Here is a 25,057-nt window from a genome sequence, read left to right on the forward strand (position 1 = left end):
TGGGTTACCTGCCCCAATGCATAGTGCCAACTGTAAAGTTTGGTGGAATAGGAATAATGGTATGGGACTGTTTTTCATGGTTCGGACTGAGCCCCTTAGTTCCAGTGAAGGGAATTCTTAACGCTACAGCAAACAATGACATTCTAGACGATTCTATGCTTCTAACTTTGTGGCTACAGTTTGGGGAAGGCCCTTCCTGTTTCAGCATGACAATGCACCCATGGACAAAGCAAAGTCCATACAGAAATGGTTTGTTGAGATAGGAGTGGAAGAACTTAACTGGCCTGCACAGAGCCCTGAACTCAACCCCATCGAACACCTTTGGGATGAATTGGAAAGCAGACTGCAAGCTGAGCCTAATCGCCCAACATCAGTGCCCGACCTCACTAATGCTCTTATGGCTGAATTGAAACAAGTTCCCACAGCAATGTTCCAACATCTAGAGGAAAGCCTTCCCGGAAGAGTGGAGGCTGTTATAGCAGAAAGGGGGGGACTAATGAGATGTTTGACGAGCAGGTGTCCACATACTTTTGGTCATGTAGTTTAGGTCTTCTAAAGAAAATATATGTGTATACATTCCAGAAATTGTGTGCAATAGTTACATCATTCACTTAAGCTTATAAATAGATTAGTACACACACACGCAGAAGCAAACAAAAGCCAGCAGATGCTCCCGCCACAATGATCAGTGACCTCCCAGGCTTGCGACACTGTGCTAAATGAGCAACTTTCCTCTGCGGAGTAGTCAATAACCACACAGCCACAACGATCGTGTCAGCGTCCAGCCTGGCCAACACCCCCCGTAATTAATGAGTTCATGTCTCCTGGGCTCCTGGGCTCAGAGAGAGAGAGAGGGAGACAGCACAAGACATATATAGTCATCTATTACATGTGCTATCCAGAGGTCACTGCCCTCCCCCGGCTAGAGCAGCCAGAAACCGCCCGGAGCCTTTGACTGTGGCCATTATTTTTTTGGGGGGGGGATGAAAACCATGCCCGTTGGCTGTGGTGTCAATCAAACGCAATTTGATTTATATCAATCAGCATTAGAAGACAGTGGATCTATAAGCGAGAGGATGGAGTGATCAGTAGCAACATTAACCAGAGTGCACATGATCCAAGGATGAGTTAGTGTCTGTCTGCATTGCTGCTGAGAAGGGCCGGCCTTTCAGTTTGATAGAGGACGACTCAGTCAGTTTGATAGAGCATGGCTCAGTCAGTTTGATAGAGCATGACTCGGTCAGTTTGATAGGGCAGAGCTTAGTCAGTTTGACAGGGCATGGCTCAGTCAGTTTGAAAGAGCATGGCTCAGTCAGTTTGACAGGGCATGGCTCAGTCAGTTTGATAGAGCATGGCTCAGTCAGTTTGATAGGGCATGGCTCGGTCAGTTTGATAGGGCATGGCTCAGTCTGTTTGATAGGGCATGGCTCAGTCAGTTTGATAGGGCATGGCTCGGTCAGTTTGATAGGGCATGGCTCGGTCAGTTTGATAGGGCATGGCTCAGTCAGTTTGATAGGGCATGGCTCGGTCAGTTTGATAGGGCATGGCTCGGTCAGTTTGATAGGGCATGGCTCGGTCAGTTTGATAGGACATGGCTCAGTCAGTTTGATAGAGCATGGCTCAGTCAGTTTGATAGGACATGGCTCAGTCTGTTTGATAGGGCATGGCTCAGTCAGTTTGATAGGGCATGGCTCAGTCTGTTTGATAGGGCATGGCTCAGTCAGTTTGATAGGGCATGGCTCAGTCAGTTTGATAGGGCATGGCTCGGTCAGTTTGATAGGGCATGGATCAGTCAGTTTGATAGGGCAGACCTTAGTCAGTTTGATAGGGCATGGCTCAGTCAGTTTGATAGGGCATGGCTCGGTCAGTTTGATAGGGCATGGCTCAGTCAGTTTGATAGGGCAGACCTTAGTCAGTTTGATAGGACATGGCTCAGTCAGTTTGATAGGGCATGACTCAGTCAGTTTGATAGGGCATGGCTCGGTCAGTTTGATAGGACATGGCTCAGTCAGTTTGATAGAGCATGGCTCAGTCAGTTTGATAGGACATGGCTCAGTCTGTTTGATAGGGCATGGCTCAGTCTGTTTGATAGGGCATGGCTCAGTCTGTTTGATAGGGCATGGCTCAGTCTATTTGATAGGGCATGGCTCAGTCTGTTTGATAGGGCATGGCTCAGTCAGTTTGATAGGGCATGGCTCAGTCAGTTTGATAGGGCATGGCTCGGTCAGTTTGATAGGGCATGGCTCAGTCAGTTTGATAGGGCAGACCTTAGTCAGTTTGATAGGGCATGGCTCAGTCAGTTTGATAGGGCATGGCTCGGTCAGTTTGATAGGGCATGGCTCAGTCAGTTTGATAGGGCAGACCTTAGTCAGTTTGATAGGACATGGCTCAGTCAGTTTGATAGGGCATGGCTCAGTCAGTTTGATAGGGCATGGCTCGGTCAGTTTGATAGGACATGGCTCAGTCAGTTTGATAGGGCATGGCTCAGTCTGTTTGATAGGGCATGGCTCAGTCAGTTTGATAGGGCATGGCTCAGTCAGTTTGATAGGGCATGGCTCAGTCAGTTTGATAGGGCATGGCTCGGTCAGTTTGATAGGGCATGGCTCAGTCAGTTTGATAGGGCAGACCATAGTCAGTTTGATAGGACATGGCTCAGTCAGTTTGATAGGGCATGGCTCAGTCAGTTTGATAGGGCATGGCTCGGTCAGTTTGATAGGACATGGCTCAGTCAGTTTGATAGGGCATGGCTCAGTCAGTTTGATAGGGCATGGCTCAGTCAGTTTGATAGGGCATGGCTCAGTCAGTTTGATAGGGCATGGCTCAGTCAGTTTGATAGGGCATGGCTCGGACCGTTCCATTACTGTCTCCCTTTTTGTCTTCCTTCTCTCTTTGCACCAATCTCTCCCCCTCCTCTACCCCATCAGGGGCATTTCTAGTCATACCACCCCATATCCCCTACTCTCCTGCCCCCCCTAACCCCCAGACCCTCTACCTCATATCACCTCTCTGGAAACAAGCCACATCTCTAGGTGGGGAGAGAATCAATCTCTGGCTGCTCCCAGGGATCCCTCCATGACCGTCCTGTCAGACAGAGTGGGTGCTGGTTGTGGTGGTGGTGGTGGTAATGGGGTGCCTCAATTCTCCCTCCACTCACACACTGCTGTCTTTACAGCTTTGCACTGAGTCAGTATAAAACTCCAGACAAAAAACAACACACCCCGATCCCTGAGCGTACAGCTTTATTGATCCCAAACCAGGAAAAAGTACAGAGCACATCTGTATCAATCTGTGTATTTCTGTAAGTTGTGCATATTGAGCAACTACGTTGTCTGTCTGGGGCTAACATTTTAATCAAGGCCCTGCAGATCAGAATAATGGAGAAATTTGATAAACGTCTCATATTCGCATCTAAATCTTGCCAAGTCAGGATTTCGGCTCAGAGCAATGGGAAATGAAGAACTAGAGTGGAGACAGGAAGTTCACAAAGCTTTTTTGAAGTAATCTCTTTAAAAAATGGCTTTTAATCAGAATATCTGCAATATTTTCCGTGATGAGTTAATTAGTGGGGAATCAAGGTGTCATCGATTTTGAGGCATGGTCCTCCAAACCTTCTCCTGCAGGTGGATCATGGGTGGCTTAGCTTAGTGATTCTAGAGCAGCAGCTGGTAGAGGTACTAGTCAGTCACTGATAAGACAGGTCTCATGCAATATTCAGTTGACCTATTTCTCAATTGAATTTGCACACTGTTCATCTTTAATTAAGCATTCCCAACAAAGACTAATTGACACCCCCTGAGATAACATATTTATGGATATGTAATTGAGTCCACCACCCATACCTCTCTGTGGTGAGTAGAAATGCACAGAAACACACACAATTTGTTCTTAACTGACTTGCCTAGTTAAATAAAGGTTACGTTTAAAAAATACAATTTTAAAAACTGCCAGTGTATGCACTATCACACACAGGGATGAGCAACAATTACAACATACATTTACAAAATACCATTAAGATCAATGTCAACATTTTTTTTTAAATAAATACTTGTATTTGGTAATGTACTTAATTAAAATACATACAAAAATAAATTTGCAAGTACCCGGCCTGAACAGCAACAACAGTCTCACTAACGGTTACAAAGACGTTTTACTTGCTCTGACTTTGATATGTTGTAATTTATCTACCTATTTTTGCAAGTAACTCTGGATAAGAGTGTCTGCTAAATGACCAAAATGTACATGTGAAAATTAACATACCAAAATCAACTGCAAAGCACACTGGGTATTGTTTCGGGGTGGAGTGCATTAGAATATTACTCAGCATGCTTTGCAATTGTTCATTTTTACACATCCATTTTTATTTAGTTCATTTAGCAGACTCTTTTATCACGTCATAGTGCTATCAGATACCAATGCACAGTGAAAAGGGGGCCACAAAATGGGTACTGATATAACGAAAAAATATATATATTGAAAATACAAATTACAGTGTTTTGAAAATACAAAATAAATTGGAGTGTAGTTCAGCCCAGTGTAATTCAAATTACAAAATGCGTATTTCAAATATATGTAAGAAAAATCATGCCCATCTCTGCTCACACACATGCACTGCACGCACACACGTGCATGGCCTACACACAGACCCTGCAAAGTTACATTTGAGGAAAACACAGGCGAGAGCCTAGGGCAAGGTATAACAAGGGCAAGCAATGGAAAGATAAACTTGGTAATACACTCTTGCATTGTGTACACAAAGCATACCTTCATTTTTCATTACGCTAAAATGACTGGTGCACAGCAACCACAGACAGCAAAGTTTCATATCAAACCTAGATTGGTTGTTTTCTTGTTCCTTTTGACATTGTCACAGTCCTGGAATAATATTGATGGTGAAATTATTCTATTTATTAAGTAATCTTTGCGAGGCAGCTTTTCAATAGCATGCCGGTTCCATAACCCACCAAAGTGGCACTTTGCGGGCACATTGAACCGTGTCAATGCTAAGCGAGGCTGACACATTGGGAGATGAAAGTCTTGTCATTCATTTGCCAGTGACAACCTGTGTATGCTAATGTCCAAGCATCTTTAGCTCAAAGAGGGAGATGGCTCTGCTGTCTGCACACAGCAAGGCCTGGGATACCAGTGCAGTCATGGGTTAGTCAGGGTCTGGTGACACTAAAGGAACCACGGTAATGGGAAAGTTATATAGACTAACAAACAGTACAACACATTCTGACCAGGTTCTGGTCCTGTAGTCCTGCTGAGGATGAACAGATGTAGTCCTGAACACCTGGTAACCCTGCCAAACACTAGATCCTGTAAACGTTGTCTCTCAATGGAATGCACCTTTGAGGGTTATTGACATACAGTTAGCTTTTCAAGTGTTCACATAGGCTATTTAGAAGGCAATAATTGCATAGTATGGATCTCTGTTTACTCAATGAATACTTGAAGGGAAAAGGGATTGATGCATTAGACTGCTCTATGGTATAATTAGTGATAAATGCAAAGCTCCGGTTTTGCAGTGAACATTGAATCAGCCTCAGCCACCGAGAACGGAAAGCCATTTGCTGTTTACTTCACTGGGGCCTTGGATTTTAATATAATAGAAGTCTACCTATTTGAGTGGATTTTATTATAATAGAAGTCTACCTATTTGAGTAGATTTTATTATAATAGAAGTCTACCTATTTGAGTGGATTTTATTATAATAGAAGTCTACCTATTTGAGTGGATTTTATTATAATAGAAGTCTACCTATTTGAGTGGATTTTATTATAATAGAAGTCTACCTATTTGAGTGGATTTTATTATAATAGAAGTCTACCTATTTGAGTGGATTTTATTATAATAGAAGTCTATCTATTTGAGTGGATTTTATTATAATAGAAGTCTACCTATTTGAGTGGATTTTAATATAATAGAAGTCTACCTATTTGAGTGGATTTTAATATAATAGAAGTCTACCTATTTGAATGGATTTTATTATAATAGAAGTCTACATATTTGAATTTAGGTAGTCAAAAGTGAAAAATGTCAAAAGTGGCATCTAAAATCCATCACAATCTCTCCACATACAGTACATGTATGTGGTATGTAGGCTATATCATTAAGATTCCTCATTCCCTATTCTGTAAACTAGTTGATTTGAACCGGTGCTTGTTAGTTTGGCTCAGGGAGATCTATATTTGATGTGGTGATCAGATGTATTACATTAGACACCTGACATGCTGATATTAGCTCCCCAGCAGCTGTCAGAAGTGTGTCTGAATGATTGACTCCTAGCAGATCTGCTTTCAGATGAATATTTTATCTTCTCGTAATAGAAAACAGATGTTCTACTCCTGCCTATACTGGGAGATAGACTACTAGTAATGTATGCAATACTTACAGCTAACTACATTTAGCATGAAATATGCATCGGACAGATGCCCCACAATCAAGTTTCACGAGCGTATAATGGAATATCGACAGATCTCATTTGAGCAGGGTAGACTGACCTCATTGGGGGGAACTAATACAACTTCTTGTACATTCAACCAGAAAGATGCCCTGGCTGTATTTCAGTGTAAGGCGGGCGGCACTCTGGATGCCCTTGAAAGCATTGACCTCTTCAAGGAGTAAGGGCTGCTATGTGATTAATACAGCTCGGCATTTATTGGCTCGCCAAGGCACTTTTACCAATAGGTCACCTGCTTGACCTCGGCGCAAGCGTGGGGATCGAAACCAAGTGGAAAGGAAACTATATGGCTCAGGGTGGTAACAGCAGGCAAATGCTAAAAGGGTGGTCAAACTCCTAACCCTCCCACACACCTACACTACCGTTCAAAAGTTTGGGATAGAAATGTCCTTGTTTTTGAAAGAAAAGCTATTTTAAATAACATAAAATTGATCAGAAATACAGTGTAGACATTGTTCATGTTGTAAATTACTATTGTAGCTGGAAACCGCTGATTTTTTTATGGAATATCTACATAGGCATTACTTACTGTAAGAAATATTTTCCTCATTTACAGTGGCATTTACAGCCAAAGATATATTTCATACTCAATTATCCTTCAAGGATTTTGTGGAAAACATTGTGGACAAACGTGGAATGAAATAATGGTAGCCTATTCACTAGTATATATGACATGTACAACCCTGGTATGGTATACATGTACTGTAAAAAACAGCTGTATGTCTACCTAGCCACTTAATCATACTGTTGCATACATACACACACACACACACACACACACACACACACACACACACATTCTCACACACATTTTCCGAGACCAAAGGAAGAGCTGACTGCAACATTTTTCTCCACTTCAAAAAAGTAGCCGGTGTCAAAATGATAAATGAGGGATCATGAGGGAGAGCTGCATACTTACATTAGACTGCACAGGAGCTTCAGGAGCTATGGACAAACCATGCAATAGTTTCACAGCTATACCTCTTCAGTACCGGACAACGCCTTCTGCACAATATGAGGATTTTACACATAACAATGAATGATAGAGATCAGTCAAATGAAATTAGTAGAATGAAATTAGTAGAATCTGCAACCAGGAGGTATATGAGCTAAGATACAGACATAACCTGATGAGGGAAATGCTGTGTTCCTGGTACAGGTGTTTGCTGGTGAAAGGTTGATTTGTTATTTCCCTAAGGTGACTGCAGCACATACACATGCACACACGTCAACACAAACACTCTCTCACACACACACACACACACACACACACACACACACACACACGTATGTGGATAGAATCAGAGAAGCCGTTAGACTGTCATAACATAATTTCAGCATCAGTTAAAAAATGGCTGAGAGAAGATTGATGGGTGGCGAGAGCTGGTTAATATGCGTGATTGGAATGATACAACGCCTGGTTGCTTGTTGTGAGGGGGCTTGGGCTTATACTGCAACAGCAGGTCTCGGGAGAAAATAAAAAACACGAATTCCAATAAAACAGCTATTGACATGTATGCATTGCTGTCAGTGGTGTTTTTATACATTATGACCACAAATGACTGTTAGTAAACAAATAAAAACATTTATATTAGCTTTTTTACTATACCACTTGGTATGACCTTCTAAAGGACTCAATCAAACCGACAGGAGTTCATTCATTCTCCATTTCCATATTTCTCTACTACATTTCCACACACATACAACATGTGCAGACTTCCACCAGGACAACTGTTTATTTAGAGTAACAGTATCAACGATAACACAGGGAGACTGGACCATGAGAAGTTACTGCACATGTACTGTCCATGTCCTTAGATCAATTACAATGTAATTACACTAGCAGACAGAAATACAACCTGGGCTGATGCTCTGTCTTCCCTGATAAGTGATAGATAAGCACCTGAGGGATGGAGAAGAGGAGACCTGGGCTGGAATACATCTCAGAGACATCCATAAATTACACAGTGGAGACCATTCCTTCAAGTGCCTTCCAACGCTATGCAGCTTCCCTCGAACACTACAGGTCAGAGGGGTAACACCCTTATCCAAGTCTCTCAGACAAGACATCCAGCTGGCCGTGGAAGAAGAGAAAACAGTGGAAAGTCGTTTTTGCTGTGCTACCACAAAATAAGACCTCATTCTGAGCTCCCCCGTTGTGCCTGAGTAGTTGGCATTCTGGCTGCCTCCAGACCTGTGCTAACCAATTAGTCAGTTCAATTTCGAGACTCTGATCTAGTCTAAGCTTATCAAGAGTCACTGAGTAGAGGAACTTAAATGTGTGACATCAATGTAGATGTGCAACTGTTCCTTGGTCAGGGGGAGAGAGGAGAGCAGCGTGGCGGGTTCTGACTGCTGAGAGAGAGAAGCAGCGTACAAAAGACAAAGAGATCAGCGATAAGACAGAGAAGTGCACCCATATCGACTGCTGTCAGTTAGGAGCATGTTAAGGAGTGTATTAGGGATTATAGGGGATTAGTCATATCAGATCACTGGAGGGTTATCAGAGGTCACAGCAGCTCCTGCAGGGAGGAGTTCCCTGTTACCTCCCAGCCCTTCCAAAATGAGCCTCTGCTGCATTCCCTACCAAGCCTACTGCACGCTACAGAGAAATGCAAAAGATTAACACATACAGTCGCAGGATTTATGAGTTTGGAAAAGCAATTAAGCTTGTGATTTTTATTAGAGGCTTGATTGAGTGCTCCCACCCCAGTCTCTGGGTGCTACCTAGGTTGAGCCCCTCTCAGGAGAACAGAATGGGGCCCCACTCCAAAAATTACCATGATTTAAGATGCAAAACCAACACACATTAAAACAGCTCAGAGCTTATTGCATGCTCGCTTCCACACAAAACCAATTTAGTTTCCATTGATCGCTTTTCAAGCAATTAGATTTCCATTGATGGGAAAAGTAAAGGGTGCTTGTATGAAACGCGGAGGGTCAGTAGTTGGCCGCTGTGATTTGAACATTTATTCGAGCCATTTGACCACCTCCTCTAACCCCTGACAGATGGCTGGCTGGCTGGCTCCTTGCCCTCCGCCCCGCCCCACGTGTACGTCCCCTCCTTCCGGACAACAAATAATTCACCCCCCATGAAAAAACGCCTGGCGTCAGATTATACATCCGTCTTTATTTCCAATATTGCCTCTTTGTTTCTGCAAACTTGGCTGATTTTCTAAATTGTGGAGTATTGACTGTTTCAGAGCCTGACCAAGCGAGTCTGATGTAACACATTGAAGGTAATGATATCCCAGCCACGGAAGGAAGAAGCAGTAGCTGCATGGGGAAGAACTGGACCCTGGCCAGATTCTAGAACCATTAGTCTACCCAGAGGCTTGGTTCTGTTCCGGCATGACAGGCTCACTATCACCATAACTGTAACCCAACTCAACCAGGGTTGCCACCAGATCACTCCCCCTGTGCCCAACACAGGGAGATTCCATCTTGAATCACTTTCATTCAGACATTCAAGGTCATTCCCCACTTTTCTGTGTGTGTTTTTAAACATATCTAATTTTCAACTGTCACAGGGAGCAGTGGTAGCAGTGGCTATAAACCTGAACTGTGTGTTAAATAACGGTTCAATATTCAAAATACCTGGCAAAGGCCAATGGGTGAAAGTAGATTCAAGAAATAAAACAGGGAACACTGAATGGCATTAATGTGAAAGTAGGGAGTAATTCCCAGCGTGCTCCCAGAGGAAATCCACCTTTCGCCAAAGCTGGGGATTTTGACAAATGCCTTTCTCAACACGAGCAACGGAGACAAATGTTACATTTAAACAGAAATACTTAATTTCCACTTTTGGTGACTTGCGGCAGATATCATTAATCAACGGAGGCCTACCACGCTTAGTGAGCCTGCTAGGAACCAGATGATCGCCCTCTTCCACTCAATCCATCAACTATGATTGGAGAAAGAAAAGGTTTGAAAACGTTGAGCCGCGCCCACGCTGGAAGAGTAATTACCCATGTGCCAGTTGCTGAGGTGTTCCAGTGACACCTCGACCCTCTGTTTAGCATGCACCAGATTACTCATGGGGTGTCAACATACCTCCAGTGACAGAGCTAGCATCTCCACCTTACTAGGCTCCCCTCACTCACTGCTCACTGTCGTCTCAGGAAGAAGAAGATAAATAGAATGTTATGAGCCTCCCAACTTCTAATGAGCAAACTTATCACTGGACCGGCCCAAGATAATGTATGCAGATGGCACTGGAGGAGATGGCTGCCGTTTTACGGGAACCTACCAATTGTGCTATTGTGTGTGTTTTTTTCACATTATTTGTAATTTATTTTGTACATAACGTTTCTGCCACTGTCTCTTATGACCGAAAAGAGCTTCTGGATATCAGGACAGCAACATATTTTTTCTTTAACTAGTCGGACATGAAGAATTTACTTCGGACACTCGACAAGGCCCAAATCCCCGTCATTCACATGAAGAAGAGACGGAGATATCGGGGACGTAGGTCGGGTGTCTTGTGAGTCAGCCGACGGTGAGTGAGTAATCCCCTGCTACCATTAATACTATTAGCCAACGTGCAATCATTGGATAACAAAATGGATGAGCTCTGATCAAGACTATACTACCAACGGGACATTAAAAACTGTAATATCTTATCTTTCACAAAGTCGTGGCTGAACGACGGCATGGATAAAATACAGCTGGGTGGGTTTTCGATGCATCGGCAAGATAGAACAGCTGCCTCCGGTAAGACAAGGGGTGGCGGTCTGTGTCTATTTGTAAATAACAGTTGGCACACGAAATCGAATATTAAGGAAGTTTCAAGGTTTTGCTCGCCTGAGGTAGTGTATCTCATGATAAGCTGTAGGTCACACTATTTACCAAGAGAGTTTTCATCTAAATGTTTCGTAGCTGTCTATTTACCACCACAAACTGATGCAGGCACTAAGACGGCACTCAATGAGCTGTATAAGACCATAAGCAAACAAGAAAATGCTCATCAAGAGGTGGCGGACTTTAATACAGAGAAACTTAAATGTGTTTTACCTCATTTCTACCAGCATGTTAAATGTGCAACCAGAGGGGAAAAAAACTCTAGACCACCTTTACTCCACACACAGAGATTCGTAAAAAGATCTCCCTCGGCCTCCAAGGAAGTAGTCAGATGACACAGATGCTAAGCTAAAGGACTGTTTTGCTAGCACAGACTGGAATATGTTCCGGGATTCTTCCGATGGCTTTGAGGAGTACACCACATCAGTCACTGGCTTTATCAATAAGTGCATCGATGATGTCGTCCCCACAGTGACCATACGTACATAAGCCAACCAGAAGCCATGGATTACAGGCAACATCCACACTGAGCTAAAAGGTAGAGCTGCTTTTTTCAAGGAGTGGGACTGTAACCCGGATGCTTATAAGAAATCCCACTATGCCCTCCAAAGAACCATCAAACAGGCAAAGAGTCAATACAGGACTAATATTGAATCGTACTACACCGGCTTCAACACTTGTCGGATGTGGCAGGGCTTGCAAACTATTACAGACTACAAAGGGAAGCACAGCCGCGAGCTGCCCAGTGACACGAGCCTACCAGACGAGCGAAATAACTTCTATGCTCGCTTCGAGGCAAGCAACACTGAAGCATGCATGAGAGCATCAGCTGCTCCGGATGACTGTATGATCACGCTCTCCGTAGCCAGTGTAGTTAACAACACATTTGCCACGTTGATTCTCAACACGGGGGCCCCCCAGGGGTGTGTGCTCAGTCCCCTCCTGTACTCCCTGTTCACCCATGACTGCATGGCCAAGGATGACTCATCACCATCATCAAGTTTGCAGACGACACAACAGTGGTAGGCCTGATCACCGACAATGATGAGACAGCCTATAGGGAGGAAGTCAGAGACCTGGCAGTGTGGTGCCAGGATGACAACCTCTCCCTCAACGTCATCAAGACAAAGGAGATGATCGTGGACTACAGAAAAAGGAGGACTGAGCACCCCCGCATTCTCATCGACGGGGCTGTAGTGGAGCAGGTTGAGAGCTTCAAGTTCCTTGGTGTCCACATCACCAACTTACTGTCATGGTCCAAACACACAAGACAATTGTGAAGAGGACACGACAACGCCTATTCCCCCTCGGGAAACTGAAAAGACTTGGCATCGGTCCTCAGATCTTCAAAACATTATACAGCTGCACCATCGAGAGCATCCTGACTGATTGCATCACCGCCTGGTATGGCAACTACTCGGCCTCCGACCGCAAGGCACTAAAGAGGGTAGTGCGTACAGTCCAGTACATCACTGGGGCCAAGCTTCCTGCCATTCAGGACCTTCATTCAAGGTGGTGTCAGAGGAAGGGTTAAAAATATATAGGGAAATGTGTGTGATGTTAGAAAAGAGCTGAACCTGAGGGTTGTTTGAAGGGGACCAACACACAGAGACAATAACAGTAAAGCAAACAGGCCTTTGCACCGGTGCTTCTTGCCTCCCTAGTGATACATGCCAGAGATAACAGCTTCATTTCAACCTCAGCACTTTTACTGCACTGTCCAAGTCATTCGCTGGGTCAATGTATCAATGCACCACCATGCTAGTCACTCTCCACTGCGACAACTCTCAATTTCTCCTATGATAGAAGTCCTGAGAGGTGGCATGCTCTAGCTTCCACACATCCCGCCTTCCTGTGATCCGTCTCTGGTCTTTGGAGACCAGCCTGGCTGTTAGTGTGTGAGGGGACGGGTCAGAGGGACAGATGTGTGATTGAATCCTTCATAGTGGGACGAACGAGAGGGTTGGATTTCTCTCCACTGTGATTCTGCCGTGGCGGCACGCTCTTCCCTCAGCGAAGAGATCTATCTCCTCATTCACTTTCAAAGGCAGCTAGCTTCATTATGACACGATCCAACACTCAAAACAACAAGAATCCTCTGATACCTTTCCGTACTGGCCATGAACCAGAGATTTACAAATGTCAGACCATCCCAGTTGTTGTTATTCAATACACCAGCCAAAACAAACACTAGCCTATTCAGTGGCTAGTCTATCATTTCACTATCCTTATCAAGCTCACAATGTGAACAGGAAGCTTTCCATGTTGGCAGAGGCTTCCCCTGGTAAAGCTGTGTGTGGTAGAGCCTGACTCTGTCATGGGTGGGGGGCGCTGGATAGAGGGCGGGGGGAACCAGGCAGGTCAGAGCGCTGGACTATGATTAACACTGACATCAGGGAGACACAACCTGCATCTGTGGGGGTCAGGGGGCGTAAAGGGTAACCGTTCAGAGAACATGGCAGAGAGAAAGAGAGCACAGATTTCTACCCTACATTCTCAGTCCTATCTGTTATGACGAGGAATGCTAGTTTGGATGAAATGACATGTTTTTATTGTGTGCTTAAAATGATATAGCTTAATATTCAATTTTCCACATCCAGAGGAAGATGCACCTCTTTTGCATTCACGGCACCACCGTCTGCAGTGTTATGACAGCAGATCTTCTGAGCTTATGCATCTTACACATGAGTAATGATCCTCCGACTTCAAAACAACACCAGTACACTTATGCAGAGGAAGAAGACAGTGGAACGGATATACACAGGCAAGTGTCTTCTTATCCTCAGGGAAGTCAGAATGAAATGTGCTTTTATCATGTGTCATAAGCACTGCTCATGCCCCCCCCCCCCCCCCCCCACCACCACCCCACACCCCACACCTACTTCCACCCCCCTCGCTCATATCCATGTTGAACCCCCGATCAAAAAATATTGGCAAACGCTGTAATTACGTGTGGAGTATCTCACAGCCCTTACATGGCTCGGGGGTTCAATCAGTGGCGGGCCTGATATTCCAGTTTTATCATATTTTAGTTTTATTCGAGGACGGTGGCAGCAGCAGGCCTCCAGTCAGCCATAATTGAAACGAGGGGAGGAAGGAGGAAGATGTAGAGGCTCTATGCCCCGCTCCTTGTAATCAAGCCCTTACTCCTGTGTGCTTTTCCCATTTTTCAAAGTGAAATATACTCGCAATCTGTATCGTAATACGTCACCAGTCGCTCCTTCCTCCAGCCCAGAGCCTTGGGGTAATTAGGCATGACAAAGTGTGCTTTTGAGATGAGGAAGAACCGAGCATTAAGGCTGTTCATGTAACACAACTGGGCCATGGATGTTGCCTGGCGTATTTGCAAAACATTCAATTAACAGGTTTACATGATGAGGCACATTAAATTGTCACACTCCTATATTCACTCTGCATTATTCAATAATTCTGCACTCGGGCAATGTATTCTGTTTGATTCTCTACATTATCTGTTCAGCTGAATTCCATACATGTGAATGTGATATGCGGCTGGTTGGATTGGGAGGGGGAGAATGGTGAGAAAGCGGCACCGGGGGACTGATGGAGAAGTTGATGTATGATCCCTGGTGGCTGGGCTTATTTGAGGCGTGGAGCTGGGCAGGTGATTCAGAGGCGCCGGCTCTTTAAACAGCGTAATGAGCCAGAGAGGATGCTGCCTTTTCTCTCTCTCTCTCTCTCTCTCTCTCTCTCTCTCTCTCTCTCTCTCTCTCTCTCTCTCGCTCTCTCTCTCTCTCTCTCTCTCCACACTGCTCCACATCAGTCGGCTGAGGCTGGGGTTTTTACGAGGGTCAGTCCTCACCCTGCCTGGCCACGCTACTCTCAGGAAGTCCCTGCTGTTGCCTCTGCTGCTGGGCTCTCTGGGGAATACCTCACCACACGGCGCTGTGCCACGCAGAGCGGAGCGGTGCAGAGCCCAGTGCATGCACCCACGCTGTCACACAACGACAGTGGTAAAGGGTCCAACAAGCATTACCACAGAGCAGGACACAAAGGGCAGCACGGCAGGAGATGACCCCTTCCAGCTGGCACACTGACACACACCGGGGGATACTGGTGTGTGTGTGTGTGTGTGTGTGTGTGTCTGAAAGAGTAAAAGTGCGTGTATACATGCTTGTGTGTGTTTAAGCATAATGTAAGTGTAAGCACATAATTAGTGTAAGTATGCATGAAAGTGTGAGCGTGTGTGTTTGAGTACATGTGTGCTGTGTTTTATGTGATGGTTAGCATACTAAGGCCCCTCACAGCATCACAGGCAGGCACCCCGATGGGGGTACAGAGACGAGAGGGGAGGGCTACGACACACAGCTTTTCATTGATGCTGACTATATATAAATGCATGCACACATGGATGCTGCTCCTAAATAGACAAACACATACATCAATTTCCAAATCTAACACATTTGAAATTCAAATGCCCGAGCACATTTTTTACGATAGGTCTCATTTCTCTCGCCGTAATCTAAAAAGAGGACTGAACATTGGAGGGAAAGAACAAATGCTGTTTGGAATTTAAGATGATGCATTTGGTTTGTGGCGTGATGTTGTTTCCCCCTTTCCTGTAAATCACAGGTGTGTGGAGGGACTGAGGCTGTAGCCCAGGGCTTGTTGCTGCTGACAGGTTCAGTGTTTCAGGACTTCACTCCTTTTCAATGACACTTCTGAATTGAGAAGCAGAGGGAGAGAAAAGAGGTTTCTGCTGGAGGTTGAATTAAAGAGGCTCTCTCTCCCTCTTTTTTTTCTCGATGGCGTTTAAAATCAATTCATTCAGTGGACTGCTGACACAGCCAGGCCCGGAGAGCCTAGGATTTATGGCTCCCTCTAATGGGCATGCTCTGAACCAAAGCCCTGCCGTCAGCACAATCCAGCTAGCCGCCCGCCCGCTCCCTCGCTCCTCACTTTTAAAGACGCAGGCACCCCCCTCCCACCTCCTCCTCTCCCCTCCACTGTGGAGGAGCTCCTACGGCCATGCGAGGGGGCTGAGGAAAACACTGCCGGCGGTAACACAGGAGGAATTTTGAAAATCGGTGAAATCTAAACTATTAATCACAAAGGAAGCTAATTATATGTGAGTGAGAGACCAAGAAGACGATGGAGAGAAAGAAAGAAAGAGAATGGAACAGAGGAAGAGATACTGAACAATTCCATTTTGAATTTAGAAATGTATTGGGTGTTTACTTTGAAAGGACCATAAATTCACACAGTTTGAATGGCATATTCTGATTCAAATCGATGCATTGCTATTAGTAAGGTGTATTTAGAGTTATGTAGTCAAATGTAAAACCTCTAATGTCAATAAGAGGACTTTAGTACTGTCTATCTACCAATTCCACAAGTGGTATTTCTTATGGAGTGGTCTATAATTTGGTTCTTTATCCATTAACTTGTCTGACCTGTGGGGTGTATGTGGTCGCTACATATTCATATATTCATAACCTAGTATAGTGTCAGAGTGTCAGGAACAATTTATGACTGAAGGAAAAAAGACGATTGAAAACACTAGCCCATGAGCCCAGCCAGTGTGAGATGTGTATAACAGATGATTGCCTGAATTGTGATGACCAGCACGTCATTCCCTCAACTCTGCCCATCATCAACACAGTGTTACATCCAGGTGTGTGTGTGTCCATCCGTGTATGTGTGTCTGTGACAGAGAGAAGCACCGTATATAAAATAGAAAGAGATGGGGAATCGGAACCCAATGGAGAAAAGGAAGAGAGAGAGGGGGAAATAATATGAGATGTGAGGAAATGTGTTGCTGTACAGGGGTGGTATAATAGCAGAATAGATGATGTTCTGCCGCAGGGCCTGAGGAGGAGAGAGTCCCTGTATAACCTACAACTTCTCAATGTTTTCAATGTTCATCTGCCAGTACAGTGATACCAGAGAGAGAAATAACAACCTTCACAGCAGCCCCACAGCTCCTGATCCACGTCTAACTCCAGCTAACATCCCTATGAGGTGAATGTATTACTGGCAGTGAATTACCCCCCCCCCCGTTACTCCTATTCTCCAGCTACCACTACAGTTAGCCATAACCAACCATTTGTCCGGCTTCATTATGAAGCCATGCATGGAGAATCCAGCTTAGTCTCCAGCCGTCACATTCCATTTCAAAATACAATTCACCCCCCAAATCCCCACCATTTCTCCCTTAGTTATGTCCAACCTTCTCCTTGTTTGATAAAATATGATGTGATTAAAATAGATTACACACCTTGTTAGCGGAGTGTTCCATATTTGATACGGCGGTGCTTTGAGACAGCCAACCTCGTCTGTGATTCAAAGCGTTTGTGGCCTTGTTCTGTGGCTATTTGTTTAATAAGCCCTGCTACATCAGTGGACCTTTTAAGTGAACAGACTCCCCTGCAGCAAAGGCAAAGATCAATACCCACACCTGGAGAAAAAAAATAACGGCCAAGGATTTTCTATCCCGGCCCCTTTTATATAGTGAAATAAGAGCAGGAAGATAATCAGTGTGGCTGTAACAATCATGGCCTATTTTTGAAGGAATCCCACAGGTCAACCATGCAGAGTGAGATGTTTAGGACCGGTTAGACCACCACGGACCAGATGCCTCACACTAAGCCTAGCTAACAGTTGAACCAATTATATTATCTCTTGAAGGAATATTATAAATACAAGGAGAAAGTCTTTGTGGCTAAATTAACTAATTGACTAATCTTCTCCGCCTGCTGATTGAAAGCTTCTAGTGTGATGGCTGATTGGGGAAGCCTTCCATTTGTACCAATATAGCACACTAGGACTTCACATCCAGGAGTAATACAGAGTCATATGTCCTAGAAATGAGTGAAACGAAGCTCTTCAGAGGTCTGCTGACACACAGAGAAGAACAACGTGTGCAGGAGGGAGAAATCTAATATTGTAGTCAATGAGCACTGTTTGACAGGGGATGAGACTCAAGCTGCCTTGAAAACAAATTTTCATTATACTTATATCGTGATTATATAAGAAAGTCTAACTAGAGGCCAAGATAAATTAGAGCCAATTAGTACCATATTGTCTGTTTTAAACAGAGGCAAATGAACAGGCTCTAGAACTCGAGTGTTTATTTCATAAATCATTGGAATGTTGCACCTGTTGAGAATGCAAATAGATTAAGCAATTTGATTAAAATCTTATATCAAAACATTTGGGGAGCCTTTTTGTTTACACTTGTTTTTTTTATTAGCGTGAAACTGCATTTTGGCTCCTGTTTCGTGTATGAGCAGAGTTAGCAGCACTGTGTGAGGGTAGTTTGGGGGGGGGGGGGGGGGGGGGAACACCCACCAGCTAGCACAGGAGCACTGGATGTCCATCATTACCACACCACACCGCTGATCACCGCAATAATATAGAACTATAACCAAGCAATTAGTCTAATGGAAAACAGCACTCTTTATCCCAGTGTGATGTGGTAAGGTGCAATGGGCACTCCTCTTGGCCCTCGCCAGTGGAGGCTAGAGGCTGGAGGTTGTGGAGTGGAAAGGTAATGGCAGAGAGAGAGAGAGAGAGAGAGAGAGAGAGAGAGAGAGGGAGGCACGGGAGGTGAGGAGAGAGGAGGTAATGGCAGAGAGAGAGAGAGAGAGAGAGAGAGAGAGAGAGAGAGAGAGAGAGAGGAGGCACGGGAGGTGAGGAGAGAGAGAGCAAGAGAGAGCGAGCGAGAGAGAGAGGTAGGGGAGGGGAGAGGATTTTTATTTAATTTTTTATATCACCTTTATTTAACCAGGTAAGCTAGTTGAGAACAAGTTCTCATTTACAATTGCGACCTGCCCAAGATAAAGCAAAGCAGAAGTAATGGCAGAAAGAGAGTGAGAGAGGCAGGGGAGGGGAGGAGAGAGGATATACTGGCAGAGAGAGAGAGGGGCAGGGGAGGGAGGAGAGAGGATATACTGGCAGAGAGAGAGAGAGAGGGGCAGGGGAGGGGAGGAGAGAGATACTGGCAGAGAGAGAGAGGGACAGGGGAGGGGAGGAGAGAGGATATACTAACAGAGAGAGAGGGGGGCAGGGGAGGGGAGGAGAGAGGATATACGAGCAGAGAGAGAGAGGGGCAGGGGAGGTGAGGAGAGAGGATATACTAGCAGAGAGAGAGAGGGGCAGGAGAAAGAAAAAGGCCCATTGATCCTCAATGCCACCTGCTGTATGGCTCCTGCGAGGCCAGCCAGGGGAGCAGGGAACACACACATGGGCGCCTGCCTGGGCCACGGCCATATGGATGAAAGCCTTGTGGAGGAGCCGAGCTACTCTTCCGCTATCTGACCACATCAGGTTGATTGACTGTCTTGAAGTTGGTGTTTTAAAGAAGTACACACAAAGGTGTAATGACAGAGGATACACACATGCAGAGAAAACAGGTACAGAGAGCGCGAGTATGGGTGTGTGTGTGTGTTTGTGTAATAGAGAGAGTATAAGAGTGTGTGTGTGTGTGTGTGTGTGTGTGTGGACAAGTTTAACTATACTTGTTGGACCAGAATTCCCACAAGTATAATAAACAAACAAACATTTGACCAACTGGGGACATTTTGTTTAACCCCACAAGGTCAAATGCTATTTCTAGGGGGTTTAGGCTTAAGGTTAGAATTAGTGCTAGGGTTAGAATTAGGTCTAGGGTTAAGAGCTAGGGATTGTTTAGGGTTAGGGTTAGGGTTTTGGTTAGGGTACAGGTATGGGTTAGGGGTTAAAGAAAATACGATTTTGAATGGGACTGAATTGTATGTCCCCACAAGGTTAGTTGTGCAAGACGGTGTGTGTGTGTGTGTGTGTGTGTGTGTGTGTGTGTGTGTGTGAGTGTGTGTGTGTAATAGAGAGGCAGGTAGAGAGGGAGCAGGTGTGTGTGTGTGTGTGTGTGTGTGTGTGTGTGTGTGTGTGTGTGTGTGTGTGTGTGTGTGTGTGTGTGTGTGTGTGTGTGTGTGTGTGTGTGTGTGTGTGTGTGTGTAATAGAGAGGCAGGTAGAGAGAGAGAGCAGGTGTGTGTGTGTGTTGGAGAGAGAGAGGCAGAGGGACGTACCTGCCCAGCTGGGGGTCTCCATGTACAGGTAACGCCGGACGGGCCAAAGCTGGGAGATTCACTCACTGTTGATACTAACGAACCCTGTAGACACAAGGCAACACATCCTCAGTTTAGACAGGAGGACCAAGGCAGGCAGTTGCAGACATTTACATTTCTCAGACATTTTCAACGTGTCAAATGTGTGTGTGTTTATTTTGTTTGCGCGTGTGTCCCTGCCTGCCTGCTTGCGTGCGTGTGTGTTGTTTAAGTGTGTGAGTGCTCTCCTACTGTGAATGTTTCTGCTGAGCTGTGTATCTGAGCAGGCCTCAGGTTGGCTGGAGCCCAGCAGCCCAGCCGGTGAACCACAGAGAAAACTGCATTGATTTCATCCCCCAGAAATCCCATCTCGCTGAGCCCGCCTTCTCACCCCGCCCTCCTCCCAATTAAGCATTTGCAGGGAGCCATGCCAACACAATTAGTCATTTATCAAAAGTAATTAAAAGCAATTTCTTCTCTGTTGTTGATTGGGAATTGACTAATTGTTGAGACTGTACAAATGGGGATAAATAAACCAGGAATGGATGAATTTGACATCAACTTGGAGGAAAGCATAAACACTGTAAAATGAGTCCTCGACATCTGGCTCTGTGATTCCTCTCAACATGATTACGACTGCAAAAACTGAACCAGTTGTTCATGACATTCTGATACACAACAAGTCAAAGCCAGTAAATAATATATTAGAAACAACATATTGACTAACTGACGTAAAGAGTTCTGCTGCTAGAAATAGAGAGGGGCTGGTAAGAACTATGGCTGCTTTTCTGTCAAGACGAGACATATCCCACTGGGCACAATTCAACGTTAATTCCACGTTGGTTCGACATAAATTCATTAAAATGAAGTGGAAACATCGTTGATTCAACCAGTGTGTGCCCAGTGGGATGTTTCCCCGGATGGACCAACAAAGATATTACATTTGGTAAATATCAACATTTAAGCCCGATATTCATAAAGAAAACACAAGATCGCAAGCAAGGCAACCTGGGGAGGGAAAACCAAAAGACCATTCAGCAGCAGAGGTTAGAGTTCGTCTGTTCAGTGAAGCCAAGCAATACCATTTCAACATTATCGGTAACAACCCCTGAATGCACCATTACCTTCTATAAGGGCAGAATTAAATGTCAGAATTGATTTGGGGAGGGAGGGCTGAGATATAAGCGGGCAGCTCTGGCGGCCATTTTGTTCCAGCGCGGCCCTGTATTTGGTCTCCCTGGATCATTAGCAGACGAAGCAGAGAGAAGGGCTGGAAACACATGAAGGAGGTGTGGGCACCCATCACAACTGTCTCCGGTGACAGGGGATGAAATAGAAAACAGGGAAGAGAGGAAGAGTGAGAGAACCCTAAATGAAAAAGGAACTATGCACGCAGAATGCCAGAGGAGTTCTTTAAATGTCCCACTGCTTTGTAAATAAGTTAGTTAGCTAAACAAATACCTGGCTTTGTTCTGAGCCGATCACTTTACTAACCAAGGCTTCTTCTGGTGCCAACAAATGGAGCCGTTGCTTCAATGAGGCGATTAGATTATCCCTTTGAAGGCTGCAGTTGGACAAGCAATTCTATCATTGCCTGGGAACACAAAAATAATTGGGCAACAGTGGGAAAAGTGTGATATTCACGCCTCTACTGAGACTGAACCATGCCTGGAATATCTAATGGAGCCTTTCACTCTCTCCTGCCTTGTTTGGATTCCCATTCATCATGAAAAACTCAATTACTTATGTTCCCTAACATGCATGGTTATTAATGCTCTAATTATGCTTCTCCCTCTAATCTTTTGCCTTGCAATTTGGGTGATATACTGTATGTGTGAACAACATGGCAGGTCCCATAGAAGTGAAAGCTGAATTAGGAATTGTTGTGCTATAAAGCACCTTCTCTTGGGAGCCATCGGCGAGATAGAGAGAGCCTGTCATTGGTTGTCTATACATGGGGATTTATGTAAGCCCACTGAGCATGTGTGTGCATATGCGTTCTCCCTAAGTATGTCATGTATGCACAGGGCTGAATAATCAGTTGCTAATACAGTTACCCACTAATATTATATAGCTAATAGCTCATAGCCTTCCAACATGACAACATGATTTAATCAAACCCCAAACTAGCCCCCTATCACTTCCTCTGGTTCCTATTAAGTCGGCCCTGACAGCTTTAGAGGGGTGAAATAATTTGGGAGGTTTTGAAGATGCCTGTGAGAGCCTTGGGGAGCCCCTGCAGAGTGGCTGTGGAGGCCCTGTACTGCCTGCAGCCATGACTGTTCTTCAAGGTTTCTCCTCTGAGCATTTTTACAACAGCACAAATTAGGAGGAAGGAATGCCTCTGTCAGTGCAGCCCAGACAGCCAACTTGGGCAGAAACTTGGATGACAATGAAGAAACGGAGGGCGTCATAAACTGCGGAAAATAAGCTCTCACTTTCAAACGTTTACGGCAGCTCAAATATCTAATGATACCTCTCATAGCTTTTAATCTTTAATGTGAAAAATTAATCATCCCATTCATTATTTTAATAGCTGTCATTTTTCTCTCCCTAAAGTGATGATTTATAACCATTAAGCCCCACGTCAGCTTGTGTGAGAGGGATTTATAGTAATGTTTGCACCAGGTAGCCTCCAACCATATTTCATTACTCTGACAAGCCATTAAAATGCCCTGATGATTAAACAACAGCTCTGAGGTCAGTGTGTATGGCTGTTAACTTACACTGTATACTCCAGGCTGGGGATTGAGACAGACACACAGCATCTCTTCTCTCCCTCCAGACTGTGTGTGAATGTATGGATGTGGTGTATCTCATTCTATACAGTGGGGGGGATGAGAGAGTCACTACCACTGAGGGAGAATGGTATAAAGATACGCCAGAGATACAAAGACATTGCTGTGTTACTGGGCGACTAGAGCCGTGGTGCTTTCTGCTAAAGAGGTTTTGCACCATGAAGGAGACTAGGTAGATATTTGAAAGGAACTGTGGAAGCAAAACATTGAGTAGTTTGTTTATTTGGTGATGGAGACGAGGTTGTGCTTTGAGTGGCATAGACCTAACCTGCCCATGTTGCTCGGGGAAAAGCAGCCCTCAAAATGGATCCCCTTTGGATCCAGTAGGAGAGGAGAGGAGAGGAGGTAGGAGAGAGGAGAGGAGAGGAGATGAGAGGAGGGGAGAGGAGAGGAGAGGGTAGGAGAGGAGAGAGTAGGAGAGGAGAGAGTAGGAGGGGAGAGGGTAGGAGAGGAGAGGAGAGGGTAGGAGAGGAGAGGAGAGGAGAGGAGAGGAGAGGAGAGGAGAGGAGAGTGAACGGCAGGCCTGGAAGAGCTACGTAGCTGGGGGAGGATTTACCTCCCCTGCATGTTCTATGATACATACACGTCTAATATCCAGGGTCCAGCGGTCACAATTGATCACCGATGCTGTGTCTGACACTGACTGACAGCGGCTGTAATTGCTATGTTTGCTTTGGGAGTAGAGCAGGGGAACAGAGCAGGGGAACAGAGCAGGACCGAGCGGTCCAAACACACTGGGCTCCCTCCTCACTGCATTACTACAGTCCAAAACCCCAGGAGCCCCACTCTGGACATTACATCATAGATTGGACTACACATAGCTGAGGACAAGGGAAAAGTGTCTGATACTGGATGTGTGAAGAATATACAAGGACATTGTCAAAACTTTGGTTGTGGTGTTGGATGACTCCATTTTTTATACATGTTCATCTAACAAAATCTGATTTTGTACATATTTTTTTTTATCAGATGCGATTTAAAATCCTGTGTTGATATCTTTGTGTCTAGGCTGCATGGCAGTCATGTTTTCAGAGAATAGTTTTTGTCTATCAGTTCTCTCATTTAATGTCTGTGGTACCTGTGTGGTAAGTCTAGCTCTCTAGATCCTTTTACAGCAGGGGTATTCAGGGGTCGCTGGGGAACTCCATTGGAAAAATATATGTTTTTTGAGAACAATAAATTCAAATTTTTTTGGTTGTGTCATTAGATTTTGGGGTAGGGTCATGAGAAATTATTGGGGAAAAGATTGAAAACCTTTGGTTTGAATGCCATTGGTTTGAATGCCATTGGTTTGAATACCATTGGTTTGAATGTCATTGGTTTGAATACCATTGGTTTGAATACCATTGGTTTGAATGCCATTGGTTTGAATACCATTGGAATGAATGCCATTGGTTTGAATACCATTGGTTTGAATGCCATTGGTTTGAATACCATTGGATTGAATGCCATTGGTTTGAATACCATTGGTTTGAATGCCATTGGTTTGAATACCATTGGTTTGAATGCCATTGGTTTGAATACCATTGGTTTGCAGGCTATAGCATAGTATACATGTAGAAGAGAATCTATCAGCTCCTTTCAAATGAGTTAGAGAAAAATAATGTTGTTTTGTCCCTGATGAAAAGCAGAGAAATGCATCTCATTTGCAATTGCTAACGCACATGTAGGCATTTGAATGTTAATTACCACTACAAATACAACAGTGGTAACAATGAAAAATCTACTTACACATGTAGCGTGATGCCGTTCCCAATAACACTTTTGTCTACGTGAAACAGGATGTTTAGCACCCAGCTGTAGTGTGAAGCTGTGAATGCATGGGGAAATGGTACTTGTAACTCAGAGTATTTTCTTTTGCAACTTTGCAAGTTTTTTTTATCTATCGGCAAGGCACATGAAATCCCAACTGGTCAGACTCTAGGCTTCTGATGCCTGGCTTTAGTCATGAATCAAA

At 44.7% G+C, this 25,057-nt stretch overlaps 1 protein-coding gene across 4 annotated transcripts in view; it reads right to left on the minus strand.

The window, feature by feature from the left end:
• Nucleotides 1-25,057, minus strand: part of LOC110485195 (RNA binding protein fox-1 homolog 3) — a 396,106-nt gene that overhangs the window by 188,308 nt on the left and 182,741 nt on the right. For all 4 annotated transcript variants that reach the window (XM_036941309.2, XM_090196827.1, XM_036941305.2 and 1 more), the window contains exon 5: nt 20,285-20,368. In XM_036941309.2, coding sequence (XP_036797204.1) covers nt 20,285-20,306 — 22 coding nt within the window. In that variant the 5' untranslated portion in view covers nt 20,307-20,368. The remainder of the gene's footprint in view (nt 1-20,284; nt 20,369-25,057) is intronic.

Source organism: Oncorhynchus mykiss, chromosome 13 (genome assembly GCF_057628025.1).
Source record: "Oncorhynchus mykiss isolate SJ-2025 chromosome 13, ASM5762802v1, whole genome shotgun sequence".
NCBI lineage: Eukaryota > Metazoa > Chordata > Actinopteri > Salmoniformes > Salmonidae > Oncorhynchus > Oncorhynchus mykiss.